Below are 13,137 nucleotides of genomic sequence, written 5' to 3' on the forward strand. Positions count from 1 at the left end.
TCAAATAAATAAATAAAATATTAAAATATATATATATATTCCTAACAGAAGCTGTTTCCATGGCGTGAGAGATGGCACCCTGACTGGAACGAGTTTTCTTACTGGATGGAAAGAAATTAAGTATAGATAATTCTTATGAGGATTTTTGCTATAAAGCAAGGAAATAGAACAGTAGATAGGGGGAAAAAATGGAAGTCAAGGAAGGGCGTTGTGCTTGTTTCTTTTGAGACTTTTGAGACAAGCACTATGATAGCTGAGAGGAAAATTTGAGGGACGTTAGGATGAGAGAGGAACCAGCAGTGTCCTTCAGTAAGTGAAAGAAGGTAGAATCCAGTGAACCGAAGGAAGGGCTGGCCGAGGGTAGAGGGGGGACAGTTTATCAATACTGATTTAATTCTTATTCTTTTTTTTTTTTTTTTAAGAGGGAGAGAGAGCATGAGCAGGGGAGAGGGGTATAGAGAGGGAGAAGCAGACTCCCCACTGAGCAGGGAGCCTCATGAAGGCCTCCATCCCCGACCCTGGGATCATGACCTGAGCCAAAGGCAGACATTTAACTTATTGAGCCATCCAGGCATCCCAATAGTTCTTTTAATTTTAAAAAAGAACCAGTGTTGACAGGAATGTGGAGAGAAGGGACACCTCGTGCACTGGTGGTGGGAATGCAAACTGGTGCAGTCCCTGTGGAAGACAGTACGGAAGTGCCCCCCAAAACTAAAAATAGAACTACCATATAATCCAGTAATCACACTACTGGGTATTTACCCAAAGAATACAAAAATACTAATTCAAAGGGATACATGCACCCCTGTGTTTACTGTACCATTATTTACAATAGCCAAAGTCTGGAAGCAGCCCAAGCGTCCATCAGTAGATGAGTGGATAAAAATTATCCAGCCACTAAAAAGAATGAAGTCTTGCCATTGAGGACAACATGGATGGAGCTAGAGAGTTTATATAATACTAAGTGAAGTAAGCCAGTCAGAGAAAGATAAATAACACGTGATTTCACTCATACATGGAATTTAAGAAACAAGACAAAGGGAAAAAAGGGACAAACCAAAAACAGACTCTTAACTGTAGACAACAGACTGGTTGTAGCCAGAGGCAGGCGGGTGGGGTGTGGCTGAACTAGGTGAAGGGGATTAAGAGCACCTTTATGGTGATGAACACTTGGGTCATATATGGAATTATTGAATCACTATATCGTACGTCTGAAATGAATGCAACACCATATGTTAACTACACTGGAATTAAAGTTTTTAAAAAAATAGTGACTTAATTCACTAAGCAAAGTTTGCTGAGTAAGTGGTATGGTTCTTACTATTCCTCACAGTCTACTTACTCCTTTTACTAACGGACAAATTGAAATGCTTGACAGTAGAGTTGACCCTTGAGTAACACAGGTTTGAGCTGCATGGGTTCACTTGTATACAGATTTTTTTCAGTAAATACAGTATAACACTCTAAGTATATTTCCTCTTTATGATTTTCTTAATAGCATTTTCTTTTCCTAGCTTACTTTACTATAAGAATACTATATATTTAAAAAAAACAGAAAATATGTGTTAATCAGTTTATGTTATCGGTAAGGCTTCTGGTCAACAGAAGGCTATTAGTAGTCAAGCTTTGAAGACTCAAAAGTTATAGCTGGGTGTTTGACTGCAGGGGGTTGGCACCTTTAGCCCCATGTTGTTTCAAAAGTCTACTTATCTCCCAAAATAAACATTGGAGGTATAGTTTTGTTCAAAATACCAAGTAGATGATAATTTCATGTTCAGAAAAGTTGAAACAAACCCTGGTGTTTATCTCAGCAGCTTCTCCGGCCTTCATGTCAAATCAAGATCCTCTGGCTGTTGTCAGAAGTTGCTGAAATGTTTTTCCTTGAAAATAAACTTCCCAGTGCCTGAAACCAATTTCCTTCATCCATTTAACCATTCGAAAATCCACAGTGCAGTTGATTTTGCCTTCCTCTTAAATTCTGCTGAATAATAATTTCTAATGTAACCATTGCTTAGCCACCAATGGCCTGACATGGTCTCAGAAACCACTGGGAATCTAATGAATTCACATCTCTCTGACTCACCACTTTGTAACAGATTGAATCACAATGTGGAGGGAGCTTTAAAGCAAATTATATATAGGAGAGTTCTTGATAGAAATAATGAACTCTTCTCATCATCGGTGAAGGAAGTTTGACATGTTGTAATTTTCCTATAGAGAGGAGAAAACAGACCAAATATATTAGGCTATTTTCTGGGAAATGGTTAGCGTTGAATTTAGGAAAATCAGCTTTATAGAAGTTTTGTAGTCTCATATGTATCTAAAACTTACCTCCACTGTGATCAGTAATAAGTTCTCAAGTCAGAAGGGGTTTCTCTCTTTGTACTGCTCTACAGACATGAACGCATTCACACCAAGAAAAGTAACTTCAATAGATCACTAATGTCCAGTCTGAAGGATGTAGACGATTTAGCAACCCTAGAAGTTTTGGATGAGGTAAGAGACTCAGTTTAATTAAACCTAAACATTCTAGATTTTGTTTAATTTATAGAAGTGATATGTGCAGGAGGCTGTTGGAATATCTATAAGCTTTGCTTGTCTCTTGGCTTCCTGATTATCTCTCCTATCTTCACTTTGAATGTGTGTAACTCAGATTTCCAGATCTCTTCAGCCTGATGTCCATCTTTCTTTCTTTCTTTCTTTCTTTCTTTCTTTCTTTCTTTCTTTCTTTCTTAGTCAAATTACAAAGGAGTGGATTCCCACTAGCGTGAGTTGCTTATAAGTTATAGACCCTTCCTCCCCTGAATTCATTCTGGGAGTCTCAGAGGGATGATATACTGAGGTCAGAAAATGGTCTGCCTCCTACAATCTCCACAGAGCATTTTTTCTATTTTCTCTTCTGCTCTATTTTCTCTTCTGCTATTTTCCCTCTATTTTCTCTTCTGCTACACTCTCAGTGGCTGTACCCAGATGCATCTAGGAAACCCTGAGAGCCTGTCTCTCCTACGATGGCCATTGTCCCCCTCATGGGATCCCAAAGTCCCTACTCTCCCAGGGCTAGCCCATTAGGGCACAGAATTCTGCTTGAAACTCCTCTTATCCCAGTGACCTCAGAACTATTTCAAGCATCTCTTGTGAAGGTACAAATGCAAACCAGTAAATTACAGTTTCAGTCTCCCTTCCCCTCATCTCCCTTTATTCTGGATAATCAGATCATTAGAGAAATAAATAGCTCCTTTTCAGTAAAAGGTTAGGATCTCTATCCTGCCTGATCAACAGCATTCTTTAAATACATCTAATAAATGCCTGAGATTTGCTTAGAAATTCAACAAATCAGGAGACATTTTCTGAACAGAGGTAGTCATTTGGTAAATTTAGGGTTGCTTAAACAACTCGAGTACTACCTCAAAATAATCTTTCTTGAGAACATCAAACATCTTGTAATCAAGGCAATCTTTGACTTGCAAAGTCAAAGATTGCCAGCACCTTTATAAATCTTTTCATACCAAATTCTCTAATGATGGGAGTTTCTAGGCTTGTGGATTATAGAGAAGACTTTGCTCATCATACTGATGGTCTGCATGTAGACACGGGGCTTGTTTGTTTCTGTTGTCTGTGCTTTTGTTTTCGTCTCATTTTTGAGCTATGATCTGCTCTCCTCTTGTGTCAACTGTAAATGATGATTTCTGACACTATTAAAATTGATTTAATGTACTCACAATTTATCAACTATGAAAGTTACTTTTCTGAACTTTTTGCTGTGTCTCATAAAGCCAAATGTCTCAGCAAAGGGCTAGGACGTTCTACAGAACCATGATTTGCAAAAAAGTCATGTTCTCTGTATCCTCCCCTTCCTTTTCCATTGGTCTTTCTCTTTATGTCGTCTTCTGCATTTTCTTATTTTCTGGAAGATTCTCGGCACATAATACCCGTGTAATATCTCACATGGCCTTTGGAAAACACGGAGAACAATGCCATCCCTCTATGGCCCTCAAAATAGAAAACGTCTGTCAGGTGGAAAGCTACTTGCTGACCCAGTGTTAGACTCCGTGTGTCTATTCCTTTCTGATCCTCAATCCAAATTCCAGATGTTTAATTTATTACTGTCTACATTTTAAGTTGTAAGTGACCTTAAATGATTTTTTAAGAAAAAAATTCTTTTTGTTTTATTTTAGAATACAGTCTCAGAACAACTTGAGAACTGTTACTGCAGAGATCAGATTTATATGTATGTGGGAGATATACTCATTGCTCTGAACCCTTTTCAGAGTCTGGGTCTTTATTCCACACAGGTATGTGGCGTGGTTTGCATTCTTCTACTTTGTACTAATAATTATACTATTCAGATTTTAAATTAATTTAGATGAGGCCAAAGACGATTTCATTCAGTGCCTTGAAAAAAGAAGTAATTGCTGCTAAAACAGAGAGATGGAGGGTGCCTGGGTGGCTCAGTGGATTAAGCCACTGCCTTCGGCTCAGGTCATGATCTCAGGGTCCTGGGATCGAGTCCCGCATAGGGCTCTCTGCTCAGCAGGGAGCCTGCTTCCTCCTCTCTCTCTGCCTGCCTCTCTGCCTACTTGTGATCTCTCTCTGTCAAGTAAATAAATAAAATCTTTAAAAAAAAAAACAGAGAGATGGAAAAAATAGGAGGTGAATCAATCTGGATGTGGTTCCTGGTCTTCCTTCCTCCAAAACTCTAGGACAGAAGGGTGACTACTTCCAGTCACTGGTAACTGGTCTATACGAAGCATCATATTGATAAACTGATGCCTGCGAAAGTGCAGGGTATTGTCTCCCTCTGAACCAAGTATGGGAGAGTCAAGAGTATAATTACATTGTCTCACAGGTAATATATACTTAGTGGCTATGAAACTTGTCATTATGAATTAAAAAATTCCTTTTGACATATTGGTTTTTAGTATCAGGTATGTGTGTTTTATGAATATGAGTATATAATTATCCATTATTCAAGCCCTAGTGGTTTAAATATAGAACAGTTTTCTGGAATTGAGTTAAGCTGTCTTTCATTTTTAATTGGACCTATTCTCTTTTAGCAATTTGTATATTCTAGAAAATCAGTTAATATTATGATTAATAGCTTTTTTATATGTGAGAAATAAATAATTCTCTCATTCTCTACCACCTTAAAATTTACAAGAATAATGGTAAATTAATGAGCCTTGAACTTAAGTTCCAGAGGTCTGGGCTTTCATTAAATTCTGTTATCAGTTAACTTGGTGATTTGGGCAGGTCAAATGACAGACTATATGTCAAGTGACGTGAAAAGAAAAAAGTGGTGATTGTATGTCAGACAGGATTATATCCAGGGAATAGTCAACAAAATGATACCTGGTTGTCTTATTTATAGTCTCCTTTTATTTAGAGAGATAATAGTATTTTGAAACATTAAGTTCTGCTTTGGAAGTGGTTATGCACTTCCAAGAGTCTTCTTTTAAATACTGCTACCAGAATGATATATGCTATTATGTTACATCATATATCTGGGCTCTTTTATGTCAAGCTTTTATTTTATATAATTGTGCATACATGTGTGTATAGTACATGTGTGGAGTGTATGTCATGTTTTGGTGGTATGAAAATGTATTTTGACTTCTGTTTTGCTTTAAAAAATTGGCAGTTCTGCCTGTAAATAATCTAGGACTTAAACAAAAAGAAAAGCCCCACAAAATGTGTTCTTTTTAACCTTTAGCATTCCAAACTATATATTGGAGCAAAGAGAACTGCCAATCCTCCTCACATTTTTGCAATGGCTGACTTAGGATACCAGTCAATGGTAACATACAATTCAGATCAGGTAAGGAGAGTCTCACATCTTAGAAATTCCCCTCTTAGCTTCTTGGGTGTGAGCCACATCTTGTAAGGATAAAGTCTTCTCATGGTTTCCTTTTCTCACTGTGCAGTGCATTGTTATTTCTGGAGAGAGTGGTGCTGGAAAGACAGAAAGTGCTCATCTTTTGGTTCAACAGCTGACGGTTCTTGGAAAGGTACAATGTTTTCTCTATCCTAACAGAAATATTTGTTATATTTCAAAGCCTAATATAGCTGATTAGATTAATGTTCACTGATTCCCACATTAAATAAGGTACAGAAATTATAAAACACGCTTGCTATCTTCTGTGAGTAGAAAAGGTGTATGCTCCATTTTGCGGTATTCTAACTTTTGTCACTCTTAGTAGGGAAGGCTTTATAAATGTGATTTTCTCCCATTTTAGCCCCAGTACATTTACTGAATACTCTCTTTACTTTTTTCCTTTTGTTGCTTGCAGGTTCATATACAAAAATCAATTGTATTTATATATGTCATATACATTATAAGTGTATATATAATACAAAAGTTAATTTGCATTATATGTATATATAAATATATCTCAGCAATAATCAACTCATTGAAAACTGAAATTTAGAAGTCTTATTTACAATAGCACCAAAAATCAAAAAATTAACTATTTAAATCTAAGTCTTATAAAACATATATGGAATTTGTATGCTGAAAAGTAGAAAAAAATGATAAAAGAAATCATAGAATACCCCAATAAATGGAGAGGTATACCATGTTAATGGATTAAAACAGCCATCTTATTACGGCACATCTTCACAAATTGATCTGTAGATTCAGTGCTGTTACAATAAAAATCCCAGCAGGATTTTTATTTTTTGTAGAAATTGGCAAGCTGAGTTAAAAAATTATGTGGAAAGGCAAAGGAGCTATAATAATCAATTTTGAAAAGGAACAAGGTTGGAGGACTAATACTATGGTTTTAGTATTTTCAGACTTACTGTAAAGCTACAGTAGTTATAGTCAACATTAAAACATAATCCACAAAGGAAAAAATTATATTTCACCAAAATTAAGAACTTCTTCTGCTCTCTGAATGACATTTATAACAGATGAAACCACAAGGAACATCCTCAAAGAAACTATTTGCAAGTCACATATCTGATAAAATACCTGAATCCTTAAAGCATATATTGTAAAAAAAAAAATCTTAAAAACTCAATAATAAGAGATCAAATAACAAAAAAAGAACAAAAGAGCATATCAACTATTCTTAAATAATAAAAATAAACAGAGGATTTGAATATTACTTCACCAAAGACAATATGTAGATGGCAAATAAACAAATGAGATGTTCTTGGGGCGCCTGGGTGGCTCAGTGGGTTAAGTCCCTGCCTTTGGCTCAGGTCATGATCTCAGGGTCCTGGGATCGAGCCCCACATTCGGGCTCTCTGCTCAGCAGGGAGCCTGCTTCCCCAGTCCCCGCCTGCCTCTGCCTGCTTGTGATCTCTCTCTCTCTCTCTCTGTGTCAAATGAATAAATAAAATCTTAAAAAAAAAAAAAAAGAAAACATGTTCAACATCAGTTGTCATTAGGGAAATGCAGATTAAAGCACAGTGGGACATCACTATCCACCTATTAAAATGGTTAAATTTTTTGTTAAGTCTAACAGTACCAACAGCCGAGAAGGACATGGAGTAGCTGGAATGACATGTCATATGTGCTGGTGAAATGCAAAATAGTGCAGTCACTTTGGAAAACAGCTTGGAAGTTTTTTATAAAATTAAATCGCACTTACTGTACAGCCCAGCAATCCTACTTATTTATCCAAATAAAATGAAAACTCATGTTTACACAAAAACCACAAACAAGTATCTATAGTGGCTTTATTTGTAATCTCCAGGAATGGGAAACAAACCGGTACATGTGTACAGTATACTATTGCCCAGGAGCAAAAAGGAGCAAAGAATGATACAAGGAGAGAATCTCATTAGATGAGACTTGGATGAAGCTCAAATGCATTGTGCTAAGTCAAAGAAGTCAGATTCAGAGGGCTACAGACTATATGATTCACTTTATATGTCATTCCTGAAAAGTTAAAGTGGTAGAGACTGAAAACAGATCAGTCATTTTCACAGGCTGGGGATGAAGGGAGGTGTTGGCTACAGAAGGTAATGATACAGCTTTGGGGAGTGATGGAACTGTCTTATGTGTGGATCGTAGTGAGGGTTATATGGTTGTATGTGTTTATAAAAACTTTTAGGGACACCTGGGTGGCTCAGTTGGTTAAGCATCTGTCTTTGGCTCAGGTCATGATCTCAGGGTTCTGAAATCGACCCCCACGTTGGGCTCCCTGCTCAGTGCGGAGTCCGATTCTCCCTCTCCCTCTCCCTGTGCTCTTTCTTGCTCTCTCTCTCTCTCAAATAAATAAAACCTTAAAAAATTATCTATAAAAAACATTTAGAACAGTCCTCCATAAAGGATGAAACTTGTTGTATATAAAATAATACCTTAATTTTTGAAAAAAGAAAGTTGATGACAGAGATTTGGCTTGATTTTCCAGTTAGGGTCCTTGAAATAAGTCAAGAATTATATGTTCTTATTAGGATGACTAAAAAACACCCCAAACAAAAGAGCCCCTCAAAACCCATTGTATACAGCTTATCCCTGTGAATATTTTTATTATGATCTACATAGTTATATAGCATTATGTTAAAATTTTTGCCATCACTGTGATTATAGGAATCTTACGTTACAAAGTACTGTGTGTGCTAGGACAGAACCAATCTCTCTATAAAAGGGTGAAGCCTTTTCATCTTATCAGAACAAGCGCTTAATGGAGTATAATTCATTTTCAGAATGAGTTGAAAGATTTCTGTGTTTTAAAAGTCAATTAACTAATTTTAGTATTTTCAATCTCGTGTATGGGTATGGAATAGAAATATACCTTGGTCACTGGGTTAATTTGCCCTCCACTAACCAGACCTGTGACCCCCTCACAACTAGAAGAGCCAGCAGAGACCAGGAAGCTAGTGCCCAGGACTGTCATCTCCATCTCTTTCCCATCTCACTGCCCATCCACTTTCCCCCTCCTTAATACTAGAATAAACATCACAGTGAAAAAGAGATGTAATTTTGAGGGAGGCACAGCATAGAGAAGAATTGAACCCCTGAATTAATTTACTCAAGGGCCGTCCATGAGGGCCTTTGCTATTCCTTCTTGGTTTGTGGCTTGATAGAGGGTCTCATCAAAGATGGATTAACTTGTATGTGAATTTTGATTTGTAGAGGTCAGCAGACTTATTTAATCACTTTCTCTTTTCCTAGATCTAAAAATGTGACTTAATATTAATTGGGGATATATATGTATATTATATCTCCATTCCCCTGAACCCTACCCTTATTAGATCTTACTTTACTTTTTACTTTTCTCCTCAATAAAGATTTGCCAGATACAAAAATGGGATGTTTGGTGGAGTAAATTTACATTTGTAATATGCAGGCTTCAAAATCTTAGTAGGGCACTGCTCCTTAATACAAGTGGACAAAGACACTTTCTCATCTTTCTCAGGAGTGCAAGACTAGCCCCAAACATTTTAGAAGAGCCAAGTTTGTCCCAGTGCTCCTCTAGAAGATACTTTATATGCCTTCAGACCCTCACTGTGAATGCCCCCTCTAGCCTGTCTATGTACTAATGTAGTCTGTGTTCCAGAAATACCAACTGCTCCTCTCCCTTCCTTATATAATTTGCATACCTTCAACATAGCTGACCCATACCTCCCTAACCATCTTAGAGTGGGACATGCATGCTAAAAGAGATTGATTTTTTTAAATCATTTTTTAAAAGATTTTATTCATTTATTTGACAGAGACACAGAGAGAGAGAAAACACAAGCAGGAGGAGTGGGAGGGGGGAGAAGCAGGCTTCCCGCTCAATAGGGATCCCGATATGGTGTGGTGCTCGACCCCAGGACCCTGGGATCATGACCTGAGTCAAGGCAGACGCTTAACAACTAAGCCACCCAAGCACTCCTAGAGGTTGATTTTTAACCAAATAAATTTCTACTTGATGGAACTCCCAGTAAAGTGGTACATAAGGAAATAATAATAATCATAACAAGCTTGTTTGAGGGAAGGAATGTATGAGACGGGGTAAGAGAAAATAGGACAGCCAAGCAGACCTGCTTCCATCCGTGCTTTTGAGCTATTCTCAGTTTTCCCAATAATTCCATTTCCCCTGCTTCTGAATTCAAAATAATCTTTACTCCCTGGTTTTCAGCTGTAGGAGCTTCCGTGGAAGCAACAGAAGTGGTTCTGGCTTTGGGGAACATTTGGAAGGGCCCCAGGGAGGTAGAGGAGGAATGGCAAAATGAGAGGTGTACCCCACCGTGCGTAGACTGCTTACAAATTGTCTTTGTAATCAGGCACTGAACAGAACTGTATTCAGTTGAAAAAGTATGAAACATCTCTTTGCCCCTTGAAGAAAGCAAGTGGGAACTCACCTAGAGGAAGGGAAAGGTAGATAGATGTTAGATACTCTAACATCTGGCATTATGCCAAGAATGTGCTCTCAAGACCTTTATGTCTACATGTAGTGCTTATCAATGAAGAGACATTTTATTAGATACAGAAGTAACTTTTTACATTAAAAATATATCTTGACATTTTCTCCAGGCTAATAACAGAACCCTGCAAGAGAAGATTTTACAAGTGAACAACTTGGTGGAAGCCTTCGGCAATGCCTCCACCATCATAAATGACAATTCCAGCCGATTTGGGAAATACTTAGAAATGAAATTTTCCTCTTCTGGAGCTGTCGTGGGAGCACAGATTTCTGAATACCTTCTGGAGAAATCACGAGTTATCCGCCAAGCTCTGTAAGTTGGTGTCAAATATTTTTTTTTCTGGGAAATAAGCAAAGAATGCTTTTATTTTAATAGCAGAATATCTTACTTATTCAAAAAACTTGGCAAATGTTGTTGATTATCCTCTATATGAAAGGCACTTATTGTTAGAATCAAAGAGATCCCTCAGTATTGTCTTATTTTCACATATTCTGTCTAGTAGGAGAGGTAATAAATCACCTGAATTTATGATACCAGATATAAAACCTATAAGCACCTCATAGATGCTAACAGGATAAATTGTAGAGATTTCTGAAGTAGAAGAGAACATATTTCTTTACATAAAACTAATGTTAAATTTAATTAGAAATAAGAGTCTTTTTTCTTTTTAGTGCTAGAATATATAGATAGATCTTTGTATTAATTCTATCCCTCCTATGGTTATATATAAAAGACGAAATAAAAGTCTCAGGTATGGGCTTAATTGTACTGTCCTGTTAATTTCCAGCCGATTTCAGCCACCAATACAATGTTTCGGTGTCAGGTTGACTGAGTTCCTTTTGGTAGTTTGTAGCTGAATGACAAAATTTCTCTACTATCCTAATGATTCCAAAATATCTTTGTTATTCTCATGTGGAAACTATAGTCAAAACATTGGATTTAGTTGTTACATTATTGTTACATTATTTCTAAAAAGTGTGGCAAGTTAGGGGCACCTGGGTGGCTCCGTCATTGAGCATCTAACTCTTGAATTCAGCTCAGGTTGTGATCCCAGCATCCTAGGAACAAGCCCCGCATTGAGCTCCACATTCAGCATGGATTCTGTCCCTCTCCCTGCCCCTCAGCCCCTCTCCCCTCATGCAGCCTCTCTCTCTCAAATAAATAAATAAATCTTAAAAAATCTTTTTAAAAGTGTGGCAAGGTAGAGTCTTTCACTTTTCTTATGTTGGTTTTACACCAAACATATCTACATTACTATAGAAATATGTCTTTTATTAAAATCATGGGAACATAAGTCTTATTATATGCTAGTACATTATTAAATTTCATATAAATACCTTCAAATTTGCTACTATTCAATTTATGAATAAATTGTGAATATAAGTTGCCTGGAGTCCACTTCCTGAACTTGGCTTTCATTGTGGAAAATTGTGCTTTGATCCTCAATTCAAAATACACAGGGAATGACTACAAGATGAATATTTTGTATTTCAGCTTCACCACATACATGTTAGTTCACTTTGGGTCAGTTATTTAAACCCTAAAAACCCTTCTAGGATCTTGGTTCTGCAATTTCCTGTGTGTGTGTGTGTGTGTGTGTGTGTGTGTGTGTGTGTGTGTGTGATTTGAAATACTTAACCTCTCTGTACCTCAGTTTTTCATTGTGAAAAGGAAAATAACAGTAGTACTTCCCTCTCAGTTAAGAGGACGCCTGTGAAGTATGTAGCACAATGGATGACATGTAGGGAGAACCCCGTGAGCCTAAGCCATTGTTAGCAGTAATAGTGTGGTTAGTTGTGTGAAGCTTAGAAATGATACTTAGCGCAGTACATGGGACACTGAATATGCTCGGTAAATGACAGCCACTAGTAGCGCTGTGTGCTGAGTCCCCAGAACTTACTGGATATGCATGTCAGCCCCTTGACCATCTAGAGGAACCTTGGGGGTCTCACCCAGATGGGGAGATGGAACCGGTTCTCAAAGTAATCTGTCCTGTTCTCATAACTGTGTAAGACTCTCCTTGAGGCCTCTGGGGAAGAATGACCTAACGACCGAATAGGCTGACTCCTGAGATTCGGGGGGACCACCGTGATACAGTGTCGGGGGCACCATTCACAGCGGGTTCTCTGGAGCTCTGTGCTGGGGCGCCATTCACAAATTCCTTGGGAACAATAACTTCTAGAGCTCCCCACTGAAGCCCTGGGTTTGAACCATAGACATAATCTTGTTAGTACTGACTGCTATATGGTAGGATATATTTTAGGAAATGGTACAATTGGGATTATATTTTAGACACACTGTGAATTAAGCTTTTTTTCCAACTATCCTAAAGAACTATTCTAGTTTTATAGTGTTGTTTATTGGGTCCCCCAATCAACACTTTAAATTCCAAATTCACAATCAACTTGAAATCCAACACGGTTTATCATTGGAGCGTAGCTGTCTTATAGTTTTTCTATTTAAAATTTTTTTTTACCCCCATTTTCTTCTTTTACTTAATTTCAATAGCATTTGTAAATTCTAGAGAAGCTTCTTGTGGTCTTTGAAAATGAAGTACCAAGTAGATTATTGAAGAATTCCTAGGTCACAGAGCATAAGACAGAGAGTAGAGAATAGATCCGAGGAGGCAGGCAAGAACCAGAACAGATGTTTATGTCTTAAAATGAACCTACTATTTATTTAAAGGTAATAAGTTCTTTTTTAAAAAGATTTTTTAATTTATATATTTGACCGAGAGAGAGACAATGAGAGAGGGAACATAAGCAGGGGGGTTGT

At 37.4% G+C, this 13,137-nt stretch overlaps 1 protein-coding gene across 6 annotated transcripts in view; it reads left to right on the forward strand.

Annotated features, from left to right (window-relative positions):
• The window catches only part of MYO3A (myosin IIIA), a 232,247-nt gene that overhangs the window by 96,856 nt on the left and 122,254 nt on the right, over positions 1-13,137 (forward strand). For all 6 annotated transcript variants that reach the window (XM_032349656.1, XM_032349658.1, XM_032349659.1 and 3 more), the window contains exons 11-15: positions 2,397-2,496; positions 4,176-4,292; positions 5,711-5,815; positions 5,922-6,005; positions 10,472-10,674. In XM_032349656.1, the coding sequence (XP_032205547.1) occupies positions 2,397-2,496; positions 4,176-4,292; positions 5,711-5,815; positions 5,922-6,005; positions 10,472-10,674 (609 nt within the window). The remainder of the gene's footprint in view (positions 1-2,396; positions 2,497-4,175; positions 4,293-5,710; positions 5,816-5,921; positions 6,006-10,471; positions 10,675-13,137) is intronic.

This window comes from Mustela erminea, chromosome 6, assembly GCF_009829155.1.
Source record: "Mustela erminea isolate mMusErm1 chromosome 6, mMusErm1.Pri, whole genome shotgun sequence".
NCBI lineage: Eukaryota > Metazoa > Chordata > Mammalia > Carnivora > Mustelidae > Mustela > Mustela erminea.